The sequence below is a fragment of the Pan troglodytes genome, chromosome 2 (assembly GCF_028858775.2).
Source record: "Pan troglodytes isolate AG18354 chromosome 2, NHGRI_mPanTro3-v2.0_pri, whole genome shotgun sequence".
In the NCBI taxonomy this organism is placed as follows: domain Eukaryota; kingdom Metazoa; phylum Chordata; class Mammalia; order Primates; family Hominidae; genus Pan; species Pan troglodytes.
In genome coordinates, this window is record NC_086015.1 from 137169011 (window position 1) to 137190874 (window position 21864).

A 21864-nucleotide genomic window follows, 5' to 3' on the forward strand; every position below is an offset into this window, starting at 1 on the left:
TTTGCACACCTTTGCTTATTCCTTTTGCCCAGAAAGTCTTTCCCAGCACATTTGACTCTCTTGAATTCCAGTCTCTCCCGCATGGCTAGGATCAAGCCCGTTCTCCCATCGCTCATCAAATGAACTCAGAGCATAGTACTTTGCCCTGTGTTAAGGTCTTGTCCTAGCTCTGGATTATATGTCCTTGAAGGGTAGGGACCATGTGTTTGTCACCACCTGTCCTTATACACATCAGGTAGTACATAAATCAAGGGAGGCGTGAGGGACAACTGGAAGGAGCCTCGTTTTCTCCATGTACAGGATGGGACTAGTCATAGTGGCCGCACAGGGCTGTGGGAACTCTGGTGCGATTCTGCCATGAGAGTCACCCCATCTCCTCCTTGCCTGCAGGGTCTCGCTCCATCGGCTGTCCTCTTGGACCCCGCAGCCTCCCCATCCTGTGGCCTTTTGCCCCAGGAAATCTCTCCCCTCTGAAGCCATCCTTTCCTTGACCCTGCATCTCTCTCAGCCACCACCCCATCTCTGCCTCCTCTGAGCAAAATCGTCTTTCCCACCTCCCCAGCCCTCTGCAGACTGCCTCGGCCTTGCCTGGGCATCATCCCCTCAGCTTCAGGGACCCACAATTGGTGCTTCCTCCATTGGGAAATCTTTCCAGACTGTGCTTCCCGACCCCGACAGCCCCGCAAAGCTGGTTTAAGTGTCCCGGTGAGCAACTGTGTCCACCTAGGTTCACTACCCACAGTAGAGCACAGTAGTGCTCAACCATATCTGCTCTTTTCTTCTCCTGAGCACACAGAATATTCTGTTCCGCTCTTGCGGCAGCTAGGCTGGGAGCAGAGTGAAGAGCGTTACTTTGGGACAAAGCATTGCTTAGCAGTGCAGGATCTTCCAGGACTTTCTTCCCCTGCCCCATCCATCATGGCAGCTTATAATGAAATGGAGGTACCTCAGGTTCCAAACAGTCTGAGTTACTGAGACACTGGTTGGGGGGGCTCTCAGGCCAATCCTCCAGGCCCTGAGCAGGCAGAGGGGCACTACTGAGCCACCGACCTGAGAGTCACCCAGATCACCACAGGTTCTGTGAGCGAGATATCATCTTTTGTTGTGTCAAGTGACTAAGATTCGAGAGGTCTGTTACCACAGCATAGCCAAGCCTTTCCCCACTGATTTACTGATTAAAGAAGTGTTTTAAATGGGTTAATGGCTTGGTAAACTGTAAAGATCTGTGCACATTTTAGTTATTATTATTGCTGTCAAGTTGTAGCAGGGCTGGAGACATGATGTGGCTGGGAGAGTGGAGGAATGGCCAGGGTATGCCATGGAGAAAAACTTCCACTCATTTATGATTTGCCAAGGGCTTTTCCAGGATCTGTTTCCATATTTAATCTCTGATGAAAGGTTATAATGAATCTGGTATCTGGTGCTACTGGCAGGAGATGGACCTTTCTTCCAGGTATTTACTTCCTGTGGTTGCGAAAGATAGGATGTATTTCTTCTGGATTTGCTGCAATATAATATTTTAGTATCAATTTGATACTGACTGGCTTCAGCCTCCAGCTTAACTGTATCTCTCCATCTTTGAGAGTGGTTGAATAAAATCACAATATGGCTTTGTTTCTTGAGCAAGAATCTGCTAAGCAGTCACCAGATGGAGCTGTTCCCTTGAAGGTCTGTGTGCAGGATTCTCAGGGCCTTTTCTTCTCAAAACCCTTCCCTCTTTGTCTCTTTTCTCCACAACTCTCTTTAACTCATGGTGCTATAGGGATAAATTGGCCCTGTTTAATGAATAGTTGTGATGTTGTTGCTAGTTGAATAGAAGGTAAGTAAATGAACTGTTACCTGGTTCTTTTGCCTTTGTTACCCACCTTAATGGCCCTCAAGAGATTCCCCCACTTCCCTCCCATGGGCCAGTGAATGTCAGTGGGAAAAGAGGGGCCTCCCCACCATTTTAGTCCATGCTGACTCTTCAGAATGACTCAGCTGGGGCAATTGGGCTGGACCAGAGAGAGGTGGACAGCCTGGTTTGAGTCTAGACCTGGCCAGCTATTATCTATGTGAAATTGGCCATAATGGTTGCTTCCTCAGGATCAGATTCCTCACCTTTACATGGGGCATCCATCATGGAGGATCACCCCAAAGGGCTTTGGGCCAAAGGATAATTGATAGAGATATGGTATTTAGTTATCACTGTATTTGCGCTTTTTCCAAGAAGGGTAAAAGAAGGATTGAATAAAAAAGGTTCCTGCACTCTTCCTTTTCTGGCTTTTTTGTTCAGCCCTTGAGGAGCTGGATTCTGTAGGGAGAGGGAGTGGTGCAGAGGAGTGGGCTTCCTAGGACTGGGGCCGGGAGAGGGCATAGCTGCGAGTGTGCACAGGGAGGTGGGCCTAACCCTGGGGTCTCGGCTTTGTAGGGTTTCCAGGCTCAGGTGAGAAGCAGGGCCATTAAACAGCCTCAAATGGGAAAGGGACCAAAGACCCACAATGGCACCCTTGAATGCGTAGGCATCCAAGGACCTTCAGATGGCTCTAGGAACCAGACCCAAGCATGGTTGATATTGAATTTCCAGCCAGACAGTAGGATAGGGGGTTTGAAATCAATAACTGATTTAAAGAAATAAGTGATTTTTTTCTTTTTGCACATCCAAGCTTGTGAAGTGAGAATGTCTCTCTCAGTACTGATAAGGGCCTCATATAAATGTGAGCTCTTGGATTGTTTTTCATGCCCATTGACTCTTAGTTGCAGCCATCCAAAAAATCAGATTCACAGGCTTCTCTTCACAGGCATCTCTTCACCTTGTTATCCTTCACTCACCTTTGAACATACCAAAGGCCTATCGAGCCTGTAAATTTCTCAGTGGCCTAAGCACAAATGGGCATACCCCAGGCTCTATTGCACTGACAGCCCACCTCACAGGATTTGGGAACCACCCACATCAATCTCATGAGGGGGCCATTAAAAGAGCCATTCCTGGGTCCCCGTTAGACCCACAGAAGTAGACGCTGGGGCTGGGTGGAGGGTGTTGGGAATTTGCATCCTCTGTGAGTGTCACACACTCAAGAAAGTTTGTTAAGCTTTGCTCTAGAAGTGAAATGAAAGTGACACTATTATATTCCCTGCTGACAGCTGAGAAGAAAGATTTTCTTGGGAGTAGTAGTACTGGTTGTGACCATGTGATCAATTTGATTATGATATTAATTCTGTTTTGTGCCATGGACGTAGCTGTTTGCGTCCAACTCTGCTTCTGGATATAAACCCAAGAGCAGTGATCTGGCCTTCTCAGAGCCCAGCAGAACTTCACTGAAGGAATAAGCAGTGTCTGGTACTTGCCTGATACCAGGCTAATGGGTTGACAGTTGCATTACCTCTAATCTCCATGGCCATGGGCCCCTGGGGTCTATGTCATGAGCACTTCCTCTGTTTACAAGATGCAGGTGCTGGCAGGGCGCAGTGGCTCACGCCTGTAATCCCAACACTTTGGGAGGCTGAGGCGGGAGGATCACTTGAGGTCAGGAGTTTGAGACCAGCCTGGCCAACATGGTGAAACCCTGTCTCTACTAAAAGTACCAAAATTAGCCAGGTGTGGTGGCGCAGGCCTGTAATCCCAGTTACTCTGGAGGCTGAGGCAGGAGAATCGCTTGAACCAAGGAGGCAGAGGTTTCAGTGAGCCAAGATTGTGCCACTGCACTCCAGCCTGGGTGACAGAGCAAGACTCCATCTCAAAAATAAAATAAAAATAAAATAAAATACAATAAAATAAAATAAAATAAAAAAGTGCAGGTGCTGTCTGTTCTCTGACAGATGTATATGACAACATAAATTCATGACCAAGTTACCTCAATAGCAAAATTAGAATATTTTAATAGTAATATAATAGAATAAAGGTTTGGGAGTGCAACCAATCTTCTAGAACCTGAAGGTTGGCATTCATTGTTCATAAACTCAGCTGAAGGCAGTGCCTTCCAAATGTGGTTAAATTGCCATGGGAAAGACCAGGGTTAGTTGCAGGGCATCATTTTCCAAGCAGAACCATTTCAAATGCTAAAACTGGCCCCTGAGGTTACATTGAGCCTCCCTTCCTGAGTGAGATGTTTGGAAATGAGGTGGCTTTGGAAATAAGCTTGTCTGTAACAGTGGTTTCCACAAAGACTTCAGTCTCATGGCATTGGACTTTGTTTGGACATTGACATAAATATTTTGGCATATCACCATATGAGGCTTTTCCAGAGGTGGCTTCCAGTATGCTTCTGGAGGGGGTCTTCCAAGAAGAGTGGCACTTAAGGGTCATGAATGGCCATGACCCATGCCCAGCTGTTCCAGAGGACATGGTGAGACAGAGCTGTCTGGCAAAGGGCCAGGTGCAGAGTCAGTCTGGGGGCCATGGATGGCATGGATAGTCAGGTCAGGATCCTTCATGCCAATCTGTGGCTTCTTGCTGTCCCCACCTCTCCTCCTGCTCTCACCAACTCCCACACCCCCAGTCCCACACTGCCCACCGAGCACACCCTGGGAGAAGGCCCTAATGTAAATGGAGGGAGGTGAGGTAAGAGCTGAGGGAAGCTCCATGGAGAACCCTGATTAGCATTGCTTTGCACAAAGTTGGTCTCCGATAAATATATTTGTTGATGAATGACCTCCTTCATTGGCTTCTGTCTCTCAACATCTATCACATAGCAGCTGTGTCTCTCAACCCAGGCACCCACCTCTCTGGAGGCAGTGAGAAGAGGCTGAGAAAATGGGAATGGTATGAGCATGTCTGAAACCAGGAAAGCCAACCTGACTGGCTCTGTTTTGTGGGCCGCAGCTTGCCATCCAGCTTGGTGACAGTGGACATCCACTCTGCTTTATCACTTGCTTTGCTGACATCTCTTCTGCCTCTCTACTCCTCGGAATACGGGCTGAAGTCAAGACAGGGAAGTGCATGTGAAGCCACCTCATCTGCTGCCAGGGAGATGTGGGAGGTTCTTCCCATTACTCTGAGATGAGGGGGTCTCGTCCCCACATTGAAGGGGTGGGAGGTTGGGCATCAGGACCATTTCATAGGCCTTCCTTGGGTCTTCACTGTGTTGTAGCTTCCTCAGTTTGAAACGTACCCCAGAAAGACAGGGATAACATGTGAGGATCTAAGGACAGAAAGTCCAGGGTTCATATGGACAGCACTTAGATGACCCATCCTTGGGGTTTCTCAGTCCCTGCTCTGGTGCCTGCATGCAGGTAATGGGCAGAGACTGTACTTCCCAACATGGCAGCATCCAGAATGGCCTCTAGGTACAGGAAGTGAGGGTCTGAGGGGGAGGGAGCCAGCCCCTCCCATAGTCTGTGCTGATGCCAAACCCAGGTGCGAAGGGGGTTACAGCCAGTCTCCCCAGTCTCCCAGTGGCTCTGGCTATTAATAACTCAGCCACTTCCTTCTTCCTTTCACCCCTGCCACTCTGCAGGGTGTGGGCAGTCAGCAGGAGAGTGGAGCTGCCTGGCAAGAAGGGCAGATACCCTTTTTCTCTCTCTGTTTAGGATTCCCCCCAGGGCTGGTGAGGGGCCTGGCTGCCTCAGTGGGCATCCTCAATGGAGGACTCAGCACTGAAGTAAGCCTGGGCATCTGGGGGCCTCTTCCAAGGGGCCAGGGAAGACTCAGCCCCCCAGTTCTGGCCCACACAGCCCAGGTGCACAGTGGCCCTTAGGAACTGTGGGGAGGACTCTGGGAGGAAGAGGTAGGGAAGGCAAATGAGGACTGGGGTTTTCTTTCTTGTTTAAAAATACAAAAAGGAAATGACGTGTTAACATTAGTGAGCATAGGCAGGTGTGGAAGAGGCAAGGTCCACTCTCTGGAGCAGGGCAGTGGCCCAGGGTGGGGTCAGATGAGGCCTGCCGCCTTCTGCACGTTGTACTCCTTGTTCTTCTTCACCCTCCAGCTGATGAAGCAAAGCAGCAGCATGCCCAGCGCCTTGTAGCCCATCTGCAGGCCCAGGTACCTGTGGGCAGGAGGAGTCAGGACTGGTGAGGGAGGGGGCTCTGCAGCCCACATCCCAGGGCCAGGACCACTGGGAAGAACCACATCATTCCCACGCTGGCCCACGGAAGGTGTGGGCACCATCCAGGTGAGGATCACTTTCCTCATTTCTTTGACCCAAAAGGGAACAAAGCTGCAGGGAAGCAGGCAGGGAGTAGGCATGGGACTCTTAATCCAGGGCTCATCATCCCTCCACTGGCTCTTTCCAGAGGGCCAGAGGTGACCCAGCTGCCCCAGCCACCCCCAGATGGTCCTGACCTCCAAGCAGAGCCAGAAGGAGAGGGGCATCTTCTCACTGCCCTCTTGGCCTGTCCCTTTTGTGGTCTTCTCTGCCACTCCCATACCATTTCCAGCCCCTGCCCAGTCCCCTCAAGCCCACCTTCCTGTGGTTTCTGGGCCATATGACCACGGCAGCAGGTGAGGTGGCTGGAAGGGGTGCAGAACCCAATAGCACTGCAGCTGGACTTGGCCCATTGAGGCAGGTTGGTCCCCCTGCCCTGGACCTCTGCCAGGAGCCATGATGTGGCCCCCATCTGTCTCTGAGCAGCAGGAGGCTGCCCCCCCATTTTTCCACAGCCATGGCCTCTTCCTTGGGCTCCAGCCATCCCCGCCCCTTCTTTCTGCTGCTGCCCCTTCCAAAGTCTTTCAGGTCAGGGAAGTCCCTGGGTCTGCTGCCCCTTCCAAGGGCTTTCAGGTCATGGAAGTCCCTGGACGTCTCCCTGTGAGCCCTTAAATGCCTGTTATAGTAGCCCCTGCTCCCTGTCCATGGCAGGGCTGCAGAGGTGGCCCTTCATGTTCTCTTCCTCGGAAGCCTGACGGCCCCCACAGTAGCCACTGGGCATATGACTACTGTCATCTCAAGCCCAGGGCCTGGCTCTGGGACACACATACATGATGGGCCCTCACCTGTCTCGGAGAGCATCGTTGTCATAGTAGGCGCAGGCCCCTCGCCTCCCCAAGCACAGAGAGTTCCACCGGATGCAGGAGTGGTCAATGGTGAGGCCATAGAGGGCTGGAGATGGCAGCCAGGCTGGAAGAGGGTTCAGAAAGCCCTGGTCAGGTGGAACTGCAGGCAGAGGTGTCCAGCAGGGGTGTGGGAGCCAAGTCCCCGACACAGTTCACATACATGAGAACGGCTCTGCCGTACCCATAGGACTCACAGTGACTCTGGAAAGCAGAATAGCTTCAGTGAAGCCTGAATTTCTCTTTCACCAGAAGGCTTAGAAGAGAAAAGGGACTTGGGTCATTCTTTCAAGTCAGAGTAAGTCACAGGGATCACCTTGATGCCGGCTCAGACATCCAACATAGTTCTCCTGAGATCAGCTCAGAGTGGAGATACACAAGCCTCCACTGTGTGGCAGGAGGCTCTCCAGGCATCGACTTCTCAGGTCCTCATACTGGCCCCAAGGTGTGCGTGCCCACTTTTTAGTGAAGAGGAAGGGGTTCTTGGCTGGGACACTGTAACACAGCCAAGAGAAGTCAAGGCCAGACTTGGAACCCTGGTTTATGGAGGTTCGAATCCCATGTACTTCCACCACACCAAGCTGCCCTATTGGATTAGACAACACCCCTCTGCAGACCTCCCAATACCTGGCTGCTCAGAGCTTCTGCTCTGGGACCCTGAACTTCCCAGCAGCTGAGTGTTAAGATTTGGCTCGGCAGGGGCTATGCCTTCCTGGCTGTCTAATATTCTGGACGCCACACTACCTGTGGGTAGCGTACCACTAGCTACAGCTCTAGGCAGTTACTGGACTGGGGAGGGGCTTGTCCAGGATTTACACCAAGGCTGGCCCATCCCATTCTCAGCACCACAGTGCTGAGAACAGCCTCCCAGACTTTGTTTAGGGCCCTGTGAGCAGCTGCTTCCAGAAGAAAGACAGACAATGCTCCGCTTGTGGCGCTGCCCACAAGTGGGAAACTCTAAGAAGAAGCCTCTCTACTCAGATCCTGCTCACTCTCAAGTCTCCAGGTGAACAGGGGGATGAAAACTGGCCAGAGTGATATATGACACTTCCTTATGTGGAAGCAAAGTCCAGAAACATTGTCAACCCAATCCCAATGTGTAATTTAAAACCTGTAATAGGAAGTCCTTTTTCCTACCCAAGAGTGGATTGTGTTCTTGGGTGATAAATGGAACCCCTCCAGGCCTGGGTTTTCTCATTGTGGTCCCACATTGAGTTATCTGAGCTCAAATGGAAAAACAAAAGCAGCGAGTGCTTCAAGCAGTGCGAGAGAGTCCGAGAGAGTCCTTGTTTTCAAGGTCATTTTCGAGGTTGCTGGAGGAAGCAGGAAAGGGCTCTTTGGAGTCTATCCTAGGTGCTGGATGGGCTGAGAGGAATGTGAGGTCTCTTTCCCAGCAGAAGTGTTAGAGAAAGTTAAGTTATAAATGAAAATAAGGAGCTCTGATGACAGCAGAGCCTCTGCTGAGAGGACAGGTAGATCCTGCTGCCCTGCTTCCTCTGTGTTTATAATGCAGGCAGCAGGAGCAGGGTCTGAAGGGGCTCTGCAGGGACTAGAGGAACAAGAAATCCCACTGAAAAAGCTCGTTCATTCCCATCATCCAAACACTTCTCCCAGCCTGGGATTGGATTGGGCTCAGCAAGGGCTCCCGCTCACCTGGCCCCAGTAGAGACATCACCAATACATCTCAAAATGGGGATGGAAGCCACTGCAGGGCGCGGTGTTGACCTGGCCCCTGGGTAATGAGGCACAGTGGGCTATACATTATTTCAGCATTTATGGTCAGAAACGACACCTTATAGTAACTGAAGTTCCTCTTGCTGGAGTCTCCATATTCCCCTCTGTAGTTTGCACCCTTAATTAACACATCCTCAGTTCAATTAGGTCCCTTTACTTCTGTGCGCCTGTCATTACAAGGATCTCTCTATTACTGCCTTGTGTTAAGTCTAGTGCACAGATATGTCAAGAAGGAACAGCCAGTGTGAGCAGTTCAGGAACGGGCCTTCATTGTGCCCCCAGCCCTCAGCCCAGGCACCCCGGGAGAGCACGCCTGCTGCCTCAAGCAGCTCGCTCTCCCCTGGGGCACTGCTGATCACTTGTGCACAGCTCCATTCCTCTGGTGGGCTCTGGACCGCTTGAGGGCAGGCAGGACTCACCAGCAGAGGACCCCACATGGAAGAAACTTTTGCTGAATAGTTTTAGGAGGAGTGAATTTTGTAAAATGGAAAGGAAGCCAGGGCTGGGCTCAGCTGCTGCTCTGGCTTGGCAGGAATGCAAAGTTTTGTTCCTACGGTGAGTTTTGGGAGAAGGATTTAAAAATACCTGCCTTTAACACTCTATTAGGTATTCTCAGCTGTGTTCACTTTTCATTTTTCTTACATAACTTAGTTAGGAATGAATGCCATAGATGGAGTCTTTCCTAACCTCAAGCAATCTGGGAAACCGTCCACATGGATTTTGGCATCTGCCGTTGATTATGCACAGCTTCTCTTCGCCATGGAGATGAGATGGTGCTTCCTCCATCGCTACCCTGCACCCATAGCCTTCAGATGCCCCATCGCCTGGGGCCACTTTTTGGGAAGAGGGGTCTTAGACACTTACCCAGCAAGCGCATCAACAAGAACTGCACCCCGATGGCAAATGACTTTTCCTCCTGGTTCACCACACTGAAAAGACAGACAGGAAATCAGCAGTGGGAGGATTCAGGGCTGCACGATCCCTTGGGTAAGGGGCAGCCAGCCTCAGAGCGGGTCAGAACCAGCCCTGATGTGGCCTGACAAGCCCTCTGGTGACCGGGTTCACCTGGGCTGAATGCTCTAGTTCTTTACATCAGTGGCCTCAAAGCGTGGTCCCTGGATCATCAGCATCCCCTGGGAACTTGTTAGATATGCAGATTTTCAGGCCCATCGCAGACTTACTGAGTCGGAAAGTCTGGGGATGGGGCCCAGCAATCTGTATTTTACCTCCAGGAGATTCTGATGCACCACTGAGAACCGCCGGTCTGTGTGATTTTCAGGGCTGCCCAGAGCCCCCTTCAAGAAGCAGAGGGCAGTAGAGGCTAGGAGTGGAGAGAAGGATGCTGTGGGTGTGTTGATAGCAGCAGGTCTGAACAACTCCCACAGAATGTCTTATAACAGTAAAAGACAGCCCTGCTGCAAAGTGTAATTAGGGCCCTTGGGCTGCAGGCTTCTGTGCACAGCTAAAAGAATTCCCTACCCCGGGCTAGCTCTGTGCGTGTGTGCATACAACTCCACCCTCAGAAAGGTCCCATGTTTGGCTTAATGCTCTGCTGCAGCTGTCTGGAAATTCTTAATTTCTGAGCCAGGGGCTTTACATTTTCATTTGCAATAGGTCCTGCAAATTAGGTAGCTGGTCCTGCCCCTAACCATCTTCCTTCAAGAGAGGAAAATGTGTTTGGCTGAGGAAGGAGATTCAGAGAGAGCAGGGGATGGCCCTGCCATCCCAGCTGGGGAGTGGAGAGAGGGAGGACACCTCCACACAAGGTGGGGAGCCAGCAGCTGGCCAGCAGAGGCACCTCATGAGTGACTTGACTCCAGGACTCTCTGTGCTCTGCGCACACACACTCCCGGTGGGTGCTTGTCAGGAAGAGCCTTCAGTGCTAGGGGACAGTGAGGAAGGGAGCTCAGAAGTAATCCCCAGGCCTCTACCTATGGTTTGTTTCACCACCACCATCACAGTTCTGCTAGCAAACTGGAAAGGGACCTTTGCCCAGTCCCCCTGAGGGATGGCCCAGTGAGACAAATACTCATTGGGGCAGGGGAAGAGGCACCCCTTGGGACCCCCACAATGCAAAGTGTCTCAAATCCTGTTGTGTCTACAGATCCCTCCAGTGGTCCAGTTCATAATAGATACCTGCCTTGTCTTGGCCCTTGCCCTGGGCAGACTCCCCTAGATTCTCAATGAAATGGGACTTGGCCACCCCAATTTGGCTTTTGATTGAGATCTTGGGCCCCTTCTAGTCTCTGTCCCATGTGGCCCTGAATGAAAGCTGGCCTTCTGACCTCTCTTTCTCCTTCCACGTTTTCAGCTAGCCTTCACTTCCAGCTTGTGTTCCCATGGCTAATTGGGGGCCAGGACTCATATAAATAATGCTTGGGCCACCTACAAAGTCATCTTTTTTTTTTTTTTTTTTTTTTTTCGGAGACAGAGTCTCATTCTGTCACCCAGGCTGGAGTGCAGTGGCTCAGTCTTGGCTCACTGCAACCTCCACTTCCCAGGTTTAACCAATTCTCCTGCCTCAGCCTCCCAAGTAGCTGGGACTACAGGCGCCCATCACCATGCCCGGCTAACTTTTGTACTTTTAGTAGAGACAAGGTTTCGCCATGTTGGCCAGGCTGGTCTTGAACGCCTGACCTCAGGTGGTCCACCCACCTTGGCCTCCCAAAGCGCTGGGATTACAGGTGTGAGCCACCACACCCGGCCTACAAAGTCATCTTTAAGCCTCTCCTTCTTCACACTAAATAGCATCAATTCTGTCATCTTTCCCAGTAGGATTTATCTTTAAATCGTTGTGGGATCCTGGGGCCTCCTCTCCACCCCCTACCCCAACTCAACCTAGAAAGGAGAGATTTTCTAGAGAAGCCCATCCTGTGGTTGAAATGATGCTCTGTTCTTCACGACCTCCTTGTACCTAGGGTTTGACAGGAGTCCTCTGGGAGGTGATTTGACAGGGATTGCCCTTCTTCCTGCTGCATAGGGACTTGCCACGGAGATTTTCCTACTCTGTGCCCTCTCCTCATCATGGCCTCATGTAGTTTTATGTCAGGGCTGGAGGGTCCACTGTGGTCCATCTGACCCAAGGTGCAAGAAGGGAAGCCCGCTGAGGAGTCTCAGATGAAGCTGTCAGTGCTTTGAATGCACAGGATGGGGAGCGGTAGAGAAGGGGGTGACAGTGGTGTCAAAGGAGGCAACACGCCGTGGGTTCCAAGCATCCCTGCACCTTCTTGCTGAGTAAGCTCAGAATGCAAGGTCCTGACTACTGTTTTCCTGTGCCATTTCTCCGGGTTGTAGTTGCAATGAGCAACTCTGAGGCATGAGTTAACGTTTCCTCCAAGACCAGGAGCAGCGGTGCTCACTGCTCACCATAGTAGTGGTGGCTCTTCTATGCTCAGTGTTCTTGCAAAGTATACACCTGGGCCTCTCTGTGTCACCCCTGTAGGATTTGGGGGGCAAGGATAACTGACACACCCTAAGTTTTGTGCTGCTTTCTGTGCTGTAATAAAGTATTCTGTCTTTGACCCAGGAGTCTCACATCTTCTGCCAGCATCCTTGAAATAGTAGTTTGATTTGATAGCTTTCACACTAACTTGATAGCTCACTTATAAATAGGGTAAAATCCCAGATCCCAACAAGTGGCTGCATCTGCTCCTTCCTTTTCTCCTAGCCTTCTGGGGAAAATAGGTCACAGACAGCTAGCTAGCTGTGAATTATTATTATTATTATTTGATTAATAGTGATAATTAACCAATATGTAGAACACCTTATATTTACAAAGCAATTTACCATATAATCCTGACACCAACCCTTTGAGTTCGATATCATCATCATCATTTCATGAATAAGGAGACTGAGGCTCAATGAGGTTAGGCAACACCCTAACACAGCCAGTATGTGGCAGAGCAGGGACTTTAATCCTGGCACCGGGAGTCCAAATCCTGTGTTTTTGCCCTCTCTGCTTGCGAGGTGAGTGAGGACAGGAGGGAGGGCAGTGGGGGTGGGTTAGGTGAATTTGGTACAAATGTTGTTTTCTCCTTGCAGCCAGTGAGGTGAAGAGCGGGTCATTCCCAGTGAAAACCTCAGAGGCATTCATTGCCAGCTGCCAGCTGTAACGGGACACCCCGCTCCTCCCCTCCAGCTCTGGCCAGTGGCTCCCTTCCTGACCTGGGGACTTGGTCCTGGAGCCAATCATACCAGGATTTTCTCATTTTCATCCTTTTCCATAGCCCTCACTCTGACTCTGAAACTTTCCACGTTTTCCTGCCTTGGTTTTATGCATCCAACTAAATTCTCTTTGCTCTTCTCATTTCTTTTAGGATTTAAAAATAAGCAAACCTACAGGCATTTCCATGGTGTGGAGCCAGGCAGCCTGGCTTCAACACATGGCTCAGCCATTCACTGGCTCTGCCATACTAGGCTAGTGATTTTTTTTTTTAATTATTATTTTTTTTGAGACGGAGTCTCACTCTGTCACCCAGGCTGGAGTGCAGTGGCACAATCTTGGCTCACTGCAACCTCCGCCTCCTGGGTTCAAGTGATTCTTCTGCCTCAGCCTCCCAAGAAGCTGGGATTACAGGCACCGGCCACCACGCCCAGCTAATTTTTGTATTTTTAGTAGAGACGGAGTTTTGCCATGTTGGCCAGGCTGGTCTTGAACTCCTGACCTCAGGTGATCTGCCCGCCTTGGCCTCCCAAAGTGCTGGGGTCACAGGCACGAGCCACCGCGCCCAGCCTAGGCTTGTGATTTAACCTCCAATGTGCAGAGTGGAGGCGCCAACAGGGCCAGTGTCACATGGACGCTGTGGGACTGAATGAGGCCCTGCAATGAGGAGCTCAGCACAGAGCCTCCCTGGGCAGGGCTCCCAGCACTGTTGCCATTAGTGTTATTTCCCCTCAGCAAAAGAACCTTGCACATTGTCATTCAAAGGACTCTGAGGGCCAGAAAAGGGGGGAGAGATGAGATGTGGGGAAGGAGAAGCCACGCCCCAGACTCACAGAGGTTTGCCACTCACCGCAGAACCATCATGTAGAGGGGGTTGTGGGAGATGCAGGCTATCAGGGACACGAAGGAGATGAGGAAGGTGGCTGGGAGCAGGAAGTGGGCACAGGGGACAGGGCACGATCCTGTCTTTGCTGAAGCGGATCCCCCAGTCACACAGCTGCAGTTCAAATAGATCTTGAAGAGGAAAGGGAGGGAAAAAGGGGAAAATTTGTTATTATTTCACTTTCACACACTTCAGACGTCTGCACCAGCTCTTGTTGGAGACTGAGGTTTCAACCCTTGTGTCCTCTGGGTCTGGTTCCCAGGGAAGCTGGGTGAGCCTGAGGCCAGGTGAGGGTTTCAAGCTGCCCCAGGGGTCCCACCTCTGTCACTGTTTGGGCAACAGAAACCATCTTCTGGGATGGGCTGGGCTCCTCCAGAAGTCACATCTGCCTCTGGATGCCCAGGAACACTGCCAGGCTAGGCCCCCAACCCCCAGCTTGGTGCCAGGGGCCAGGACCCCCGTGCCCAGCAGTGGTGGTTTTGCAGATTGTTGTTTTTGCTGTTTGTGTGTTTATTGCAGAGGGAGGCATAAGCAGTAGGAGGGCAGTGGGAACACAGTGGAATTCCCTGGGTTCTGATTCTGTCAGGCCTTCGCTGGAGCTCCCTGCCTGAAAGGAACTCCTGCCTAGAAGCTACTCCAGAGAAGGAGGCCCCTGTCTCAAGTCTGCAAGTCCATATGGCTCAATACTGTTGTCCAACTCACTTTGGTGGCCACTGCCCTTGTCTGGTGGTCTCCACCTTCCTTCGCTGCCCTTGTCAGATGGCCCAGCCTGTGACAATTTCAGTGTCCAAGCAGTTACAGGACTAATATTGGAACTAAGGGACTAGTATGTTTCCTTCTGCCGACAGTGGTAACTATGCACCCTCTTCACTTGGCCCCTAGGAAACTCCAAAGTTAGTTATATACAATATTGCTGTTACTTTCCTCAGTCTGGATTTTTTAAATAGAGATTTTTTTTTCTTTATAATTTACTGATTTTTTTTCTTGATATTTTGCTAATGGGTTTTTGTCTTGAGGTATGTATGCTGTTATGGGGAACTTGCCAAGATTATTTCTGGAAGTAGGTGACTCAGAGGTAAGTTAACAAAGATAAGAAAACCACAGAAGCCACCACAACTGGAAGGCAACTTAAAGAGCATCTTGTCCAAGTTCCTTGTCCTTCCTCTGCCTGGGAGCCACGCTCCTTCGCCCGCAGAGGTGGCAGTGGCAGCAGCCTTGCCCTATCCTTTCAGAGGAGGTTGGTAAGTAGGCGCTAGCCTTGCCCATCCCCTCCATACAGGCTTAAGGGAATAAGGCATGTTCCTAGCTTACACTAACTGCACAGTCTTCTCATTGCTCAGCAGTTCCTAAGCCTGGCCTGCCTGGCTCTGGCTCCTGCCTGCTCCCTGGCCAGCTGGGTGTGACACTCCTCCTACAGCACCAAGCCCGGCCTTTTCTCTTCTTTCCTACAGCATGCCCAGTACATTCATGCCCTTGGGACTTGTACTTGCTGCTCCCTTTATCTGGAATGCATTGCTCCTGGTGTGCATAGAATTCTGTTCTTCTGGTTGTTCAGTTCTAATGTCACCCTCTCCCGGAGGCCCCTGGGAACTCTCCATCCTATTAAGTCCTTCCATGGCATGGGTTACTTTCTAGAATTATCCTGTGTGTTGATTTGATAGAATGCACACTCCATGAGAACAGGGACCTTGTCTGATGGGTTCACCATCACATCCTCAGCACTCACGGCTGTGCCCAGTGTTCCGTTTATTGAATAACTAAACAAATGGCTCAAGTCAGTTTGCTGCTGGCTGATCCTAGGAGGTGTGGAGCCACAGAAAAAAGGACTGTACTTTGCCAAATGAGTCTAGTGAATGGAGGTTGCCCAAGTGGAAAGCTGGTGGCCAGAAGATACATGGCTTTGAATAGAAGTGCCCCAGACTGAGGCAGAGCCCTGGGTTCAAGTGCCAGGTCAGCCCGAAATAGCTGCATGATTTCAGGCCAGCCATGTGGCCACACCTGGGAGCTGAGGGGTTGAACCAAGTGCCCTCAGCTACTGCTTCTGGCTCTACCCTTCCAGGTCCATGTCACAGAAGCCTAATGCCCTCGATTTATCTGGGCCACGGCCAGCCTGCAGGAACCAGAGATGCCCATGAGGATCTCTCAGGATGGGGCTCAAAGGCCTCAGCTGAAGGAGTGCTTTGACTGGTTTCTGCTCTGAGCAGTTAGGCCTCAAGAATGTGAATTTGTTGGACATCGGCCAGTCTTTAATTGACTGTGGGCTGTCAGCATCTGGTCATGACCCCAGGGTAGGGAGGTAGAGAGAGGTTGGATGTGGCTCAGAGGAGGCCAGGATGCTGGTAATGAGTGTGTGTGTGGAGCCCCGCCTATCCTGGAGCCAAGAAACAGTCTTTGAGGGCATGCACTGAGCTCCAAGATCCTGTGGGGCTCCTCTTGCCTCTGGACCCTGGCTGCCCTTACCAGTTGCTTGGAGGTTGCAGAGCTCATGTTGATGTTGCTGCAGCCAGCATGGCAAGGGGAGAGGTACTCGATTCCATTGTCCCCACAGACCGGGTGGAAGATAGAATCTGGGCACGAGCAGTCCCTGCGGCAGGCAGGAGACTGCGGATGTATAGAACTTGATGTGCTGCCAGCAAAAGAGGAAACGGGGAGTCAAACAAAGCAAGACCAAAGAAAAACCCTACACTCCAGCCCAGTGTGAGTTCCTGGCCTGGTGAGTGTGTCTGTGCATCTTTATTTCTTTTGGGCCAGTGCCACCCTGGGATCTGAATTATGCCGGTGGAGCCAACAGTGAATTTGCCACTGTTTAGTGGTCACGGCATCTCTCCATTTCTTCTGCCACTGGGAGCCCAAATCCACTAATTATGCTTTGGGAAGGCCTGGCTGGTGAATCCCTTGCCACAGTAGGCGTCAAGACAACCAACCAACCAGAAAGGGCAGCTGCAATGGGCAGGTCACAGACAATATTCGCCTTCCCTCTTCTTCAGCCGAAAAACAGTGGCTGGGACCGCTGAGGCAATCCAGGATTTAGTTTGCTGTCTGTCTCCTGGCTTAATGTAGACCTTGCCCAGAGTTACTCCATCCCCTTGAGCTTCAACCAGAGGGATTTCACTGGTTGATCTCACTGTTCCCACTGTTCCCCGGTATCTGATATTCATGACCTTCTTTGGGGAGGGTTGGGAAAGGGGCTGACAAACCACTGTCCAGATATTTCACTAGTATAATTATACGAATGAGAGTTCATCTCATGTGCCAGGCACTGTGCCCGGGGGCTTTACATGCACAATCATCACGAGTCTACAGTGAATTATTTGCCTTTTGTGGATTAGAAAACCAAAGCTTAGATAAGGTAAGCAACTTCCCCCAACTAGTAAGGAACACTGGTATACAGTCCAGGCCTGTCTGAGGACAAAGCTGTGTGCTAAACTCCCAGTGGACGCTGCCAAAAGGCCCAAAGGCTTCTCGGCTTTTCTCAATCCACAGTCAGCCTGCAGAAGTGCTGTACAGACTAGGGGTGAGCTCCCTACCCCGAGCAACCCTCCCTTCCCCCAAACCCCTTCTCTCCTTCACCCGCCAAAGACAGAGGAGGTCATTTCAAAGAAAAAAAAAGCAGAGAAAATACCAGGGCTGAAAGGTACAGCATCTCCAAATGTTGCAACTTCATTAAGCAAAGTCTTAAAAAAAAGCTTGTTGACAGGTGGCACCCAGGAAAAAATAAATAAAATGCCCCTTGGTTGGCATCCTCCCCCTCACAGGGCTCTGAAGCTCTTCCTGAACATAAAGCCAAAGTTAACACTGTGACCCATATTGCTGTCTGCAAACCAACAGGCAGACTTTACCTGCCCTTCTCCTCACCTGCCCTAATTTTTCAAGTCTGCCATCACTCTCATTATTCTTCTCCAGATCTTTTCAAGTCTCCTTTCATCTCTCTTCAGCAGCTCAATGAAACTGAAATTCTAGCCAGCACAGAGCTGATGCTAAACATAGCTTATTTCCTGGTTCCTGTGGCTCACAGCCCTACAAATTCATCCTGAAATCAAACAAATTAGTTTTTGGTGCTTCTTAAGAAAACAGAACTCTAACCCTGATTGCTGGTGGCCCAGTAAGAGCCTTTGATCTCTTCTTATAATGGAGCAGACCATTCCAGACCTGATTTTCTAAGTTGCCACGTGAGAGATCAGATCAAAAGTGGGCCGAGCGGGGTGGCTTACGCCTGTAATTTCAGCATTTTGGGAGGCTGTGGCAGGCAGATCACTTGAGGTCAGGAGTTTATGACCAGCCTGGCCAACATGGTGAAACCCCGCCTCAACTAAAAATACAAAAATTAGCCGGGTGTGGTGGTGCACACCTGTAATCCCAGCTACTCGAGAGGCTGAGGCATGAGAATTGCTTGAACCTGGGAGAATCACTTGAACCTGGGAGGTGGAGTTTGCAGTGAGCCAAGATCACGCCACTGCACTACAGCCTGGGTGACGGAGCGAGACTCTGTCTCAAAAAAAAAAAAAAAAAGTGTACAGCAAAGAATAGAGTTAAGGAAGCAGGAAGGAAGATGTATAACAGCCAGATCTCAGCCCTGGCCTTATTAAAGGGGATCTCTCTACCCCTTATTCCCATTACCTAGGGGGGTAGACTTCGGCCACAGTTGGGGTGGAGCATCCCATGAAGAACAAAGGAACACAAAGAATCATGGAGATGGTGATGATGGTGGTAGCTACACGGGGAATGGTTTGTAGAGAGAAAACAAAGCGCTTCATGAGGATTCCTCCAAACAGCATCCCCAAGGCTGCAGCAGGGAGGTTCACAGCACCTATAAGTGGAAAGAAGGAGGTGATCCAGGTGCACAGGCCTGGGACTGCATGTGGGCTACAAACACTGAGCTGGATCACTGAGAAGGAAGCGTGGCTTCAGGAAGGAACATTTGGTATGTTAAATTGTAATCGAAGTAGCTGACATTAACTGAGCATTTACTGCTTGCCAGGCACATCTAGAGAAATATCTTGAGACAGGATTGCCTTGCCTATACAAAAAATACAGAAGTGGGGTTCTTGCAGCTTAAGAGATGTGGGTTGAATATGCATTTATTAAGCACATTTCATTCCTTGGGGCCTCTTTGCATGGGACCGCATGGGGTTAGCAACACAAGAGTGATGACCCCTATGTACCAGTCAGAGATGGAAGGCCAGAGGGGTAAAGCCACAGCCAAGGACCAGCCAGGGGGTGCACGGGAGTCACCCTCAAATCTCATGCACTGATCACCTTGCCAACTCCATATGGTTAAACTCACCTGTGGGTTGGGCCCAGTGATTTCCTAGGGTACTTGGTGGGACCACATCTGTAGTTCTCAACACAGTTGAAAAAATACTACTGCTGGGTGCCACCTCCAGAGATTCTGGTTTCGTTAACCTGGGATAGGGCTGGGCATCTGTGTTTTGTAAAGCTCTCCAGAGGAGCCTCTGGTGCAGCCTGGGTTGAGAATCACTGGACCATATACTCTCTAACCAAAGCAAATATACTCAGGTCCCTAGGGAAGAAGAGAAAATCCCGGAGGCATTTTGTCTAACCTCAAATTCAACCTTCCCTCTTTCCTGTGTTGTTCCTGATGATGTCAGGGCCTTTGGGAAGCTGTCAGACTTCCAGCCCCTTTACAGGGAGGAAGGCAGCCCCCAGCCTCCACCCACTCCTGACTGGAAGGACAGGAGTCAGAAATCTGCCAAGAACTTTCTAGATTGCCAACCAGGAAAACTGTCCTTAAAATTCTTTCTCCTGGGCAGTCCTCCTCCGGCCCCTGCCTATGTCCGGTCTGGCCTGCGCCCATCCCTGGATGGGTGGCTGGAGTGCCTGCCTCCTGGCCCAGGCAAGCCCTGCAGATCCTGCAGCACCCTCTGGGCTCACCAATGAGGAAGTTGGCATAGGCTGCTGAGGTGCCATACTGCTTCTCCAGGAACTTGTTGAGGAAGGTGGAGAGGCCAGCAATGACGGAGGAGAAGGTGCACTGGGCCAGGACCACCAGGACGAAGAGTGGGTTCATCAGGAGCCTCAGAAAGATGCATGGAAACCCTGTGAACAGACTGCTGTCAAGGCTCTGGCAGAACCCCTGGGCTGCAGGCACACCTAGGGGATGGGCCAGTTACAGGCCCTCTGCTCCTACTGCCCCTTACCGCACACAACACCACAGGGGCTGGGGTCCCCCTGGCCACTATCCCCTCCCCCGCACTGTGCCAGCCCACCCAGGGCTGCAGGGTCAGTTACGTTTAATGAAATCCACCAGGGAGCCTCTTGACTTGGCCTCCTCCAACTTCCTTGCTTCATCTGCTGTGGCAGGAGCCCTCTGAAGGCAATAAAAGGGGTGAATGTTCACGGCCCAGGCTCACTGTAGCCACCCTTCCCTGGGCCCTTGAGTCTCTGGCCTCAGAAGCTCAGGGCTGGGCGGAGGTGAGCACCCCCCAGGCATGTGTGCATGGGAGGGCATCCAGAGAATGCTCTCCTGAAGCAAACAGCACCTGCATTTCCGTGAGCCCGGTGTTTTGGCCGACAATCAGAACACATCTATGCCAATGCCTCCCACGATACCTGTGGGCATATCATTTCATATCTAACTTTCCCATGACTGTTGCCAAAGGTGTCTTCCTGGACCCCACCCCTCACCCCCATCTGTCATGGCTACGCTTCTCCCCTACCCTCAGATTCCAGGGGATACTGGCTTCTGGGACACTCTGATCTAGAATGCCATCTGTTTCCAGCCCCACCGTCCTCCCCCTTTCTATCTCCTCTCTGGGATTCTTGCTTCCTCCTGAGCCTAAAGGTGAGTGCTGCTCAAGGCTCTGTCCTAAACCTTTACCTGCACTTTCTTGGGTATACTACCCCAGGGAACCTTCCTACCTCTTCTGACCTTGTCAGCTCCAGCCTAAGGCCCTGCAGCTCTGAACTACCTTTCAGATGCAAGGCCCCTGGGCTCTGACAGCATTAGGATCCTGCTGGGAACTCATCTCCAGGAATAGGCTCTCCCATTCAGTGAGTGCTTACTCCCTGCTGGGCCTGTGCCCAGTATTCATACGCTTTGTCTCATTCCTCACAACGCTTTCCCATACTGCTACTCTAATTAGCTGGAGCACTATAAAGAAGAGGAAGCTTAGGAACAAAGAAACTTGGCGAAGCTCACTCAGCTAGTTCATTGTTTTTTATTTTTTATTTTTATTTTTTTAGAGACAGGGTCTCACTCTGTCACCCAAGCTGGTGTGCAGTGGTGCAGTCATAGCTCACTGCAGCCTCGAACTCCTGGGCTCAAGTGATTCTCCCACCTCAGCCTCCCAAGTAGGTGGGACTACATGCACTCAACACCATGCTCAGCTAAGTTTTTAAAATAATTTTTTTTTTTTAGAGATGGGGTCTCACTATGTTGCCCAGGGTGGTCTTGAACTTCATTCCTTCCCTACCCACCAATCTCAACCTGGGCTCAAGCAATCCTCCTGCCTTGGCCTCCTAAAGTGTGAGATTATACACCTGGCCAACTCAGCTGGTTTATAAGTAGCAGAGCTGCATTCAAACCCAGGTCTGCCTGACCCCAGCACCTGCATGATGTGTAGCCAACGTCTGAAATTCTTCCCCAAGACAAGCTGAGGTCCTCCCACCCCTGCCCCTCTCCCCCTGGCTGGGCCTAGATTTTATATACCTCATTGTCAAACATTGAGCTCTATTTTGGGACTTGAAGCCTAGGCATAAACTTTAGCTCCTTCTTCTCCTCCAAGCCAGCTCACTGCTGAGTCCTTCTGGGCATCCACCCTAGGAATGTCTATCCTTATCTTTGCCCTGTCCCAGCTCTCCGACAACCATTGCTGCATTCCCCATCTCTCACCTGGTCTCTGCACTGGCCTCTTCAGATCTCCAGCCTCCATTCCTTCCCTACCCCCTAAACTCAACCTAGCTGCCATATGGCCACCCAAGTGGCCACCCAGTCACTGCAGTGCTCTAGAACTTCATGGAATTAGAACAATCTTTAGACCCTTCAGCTTAACATCAAGCCCCTACCCAGACTTCTCTTCCTTGCTCTCCATTCTCATCCTTCCCTGATTCCTTTCCCCAGCAGGCATGACTGGAAGATGCTTGGAAGGTCCTCTGCTC

General features: G+C 50.9%; 1 protein-coding gene across 4 annotated transcripts in view; it reads right to left on the reverse strand.

Moving 5' to 3' along the window:
• Positions 1-3834: 3834 nt before the first annotated feature.
• Positions 3835-21864, reverse strand: part of SLCO2A1 (solute carrier organic anion transporter family member 2A1) — a 105175-nt gene continuing 87145 nt past the window's right edge. Inside the window, exons 7-14 of one of the 4 annotated variants that reach the window (XM_016939940.4) lie at positions 19996-20074; positions 19639-19803; positions 18364-18553; positions 16207-16372; positions 13714-13877; positions 9566-9630; positions 6911-7034; positions 3835-5966 (exon numbers count right to left, since the gene is read on the reverse strand). In XM_016939940.4, the coding sequence (XP_016795429.2) occupies positions 5849-5966; positions 6911-7034; positions 9566-9630; positions 13714-13877; positions 16207-16372; positions 18364-18553; positions 19639-19803; positions 19996-20074 (1071 nt within the window). In that variant the 3' untranslated portion in view covers positions 3835-5848. 4 annotated transcript variants of the gene reach the window in all.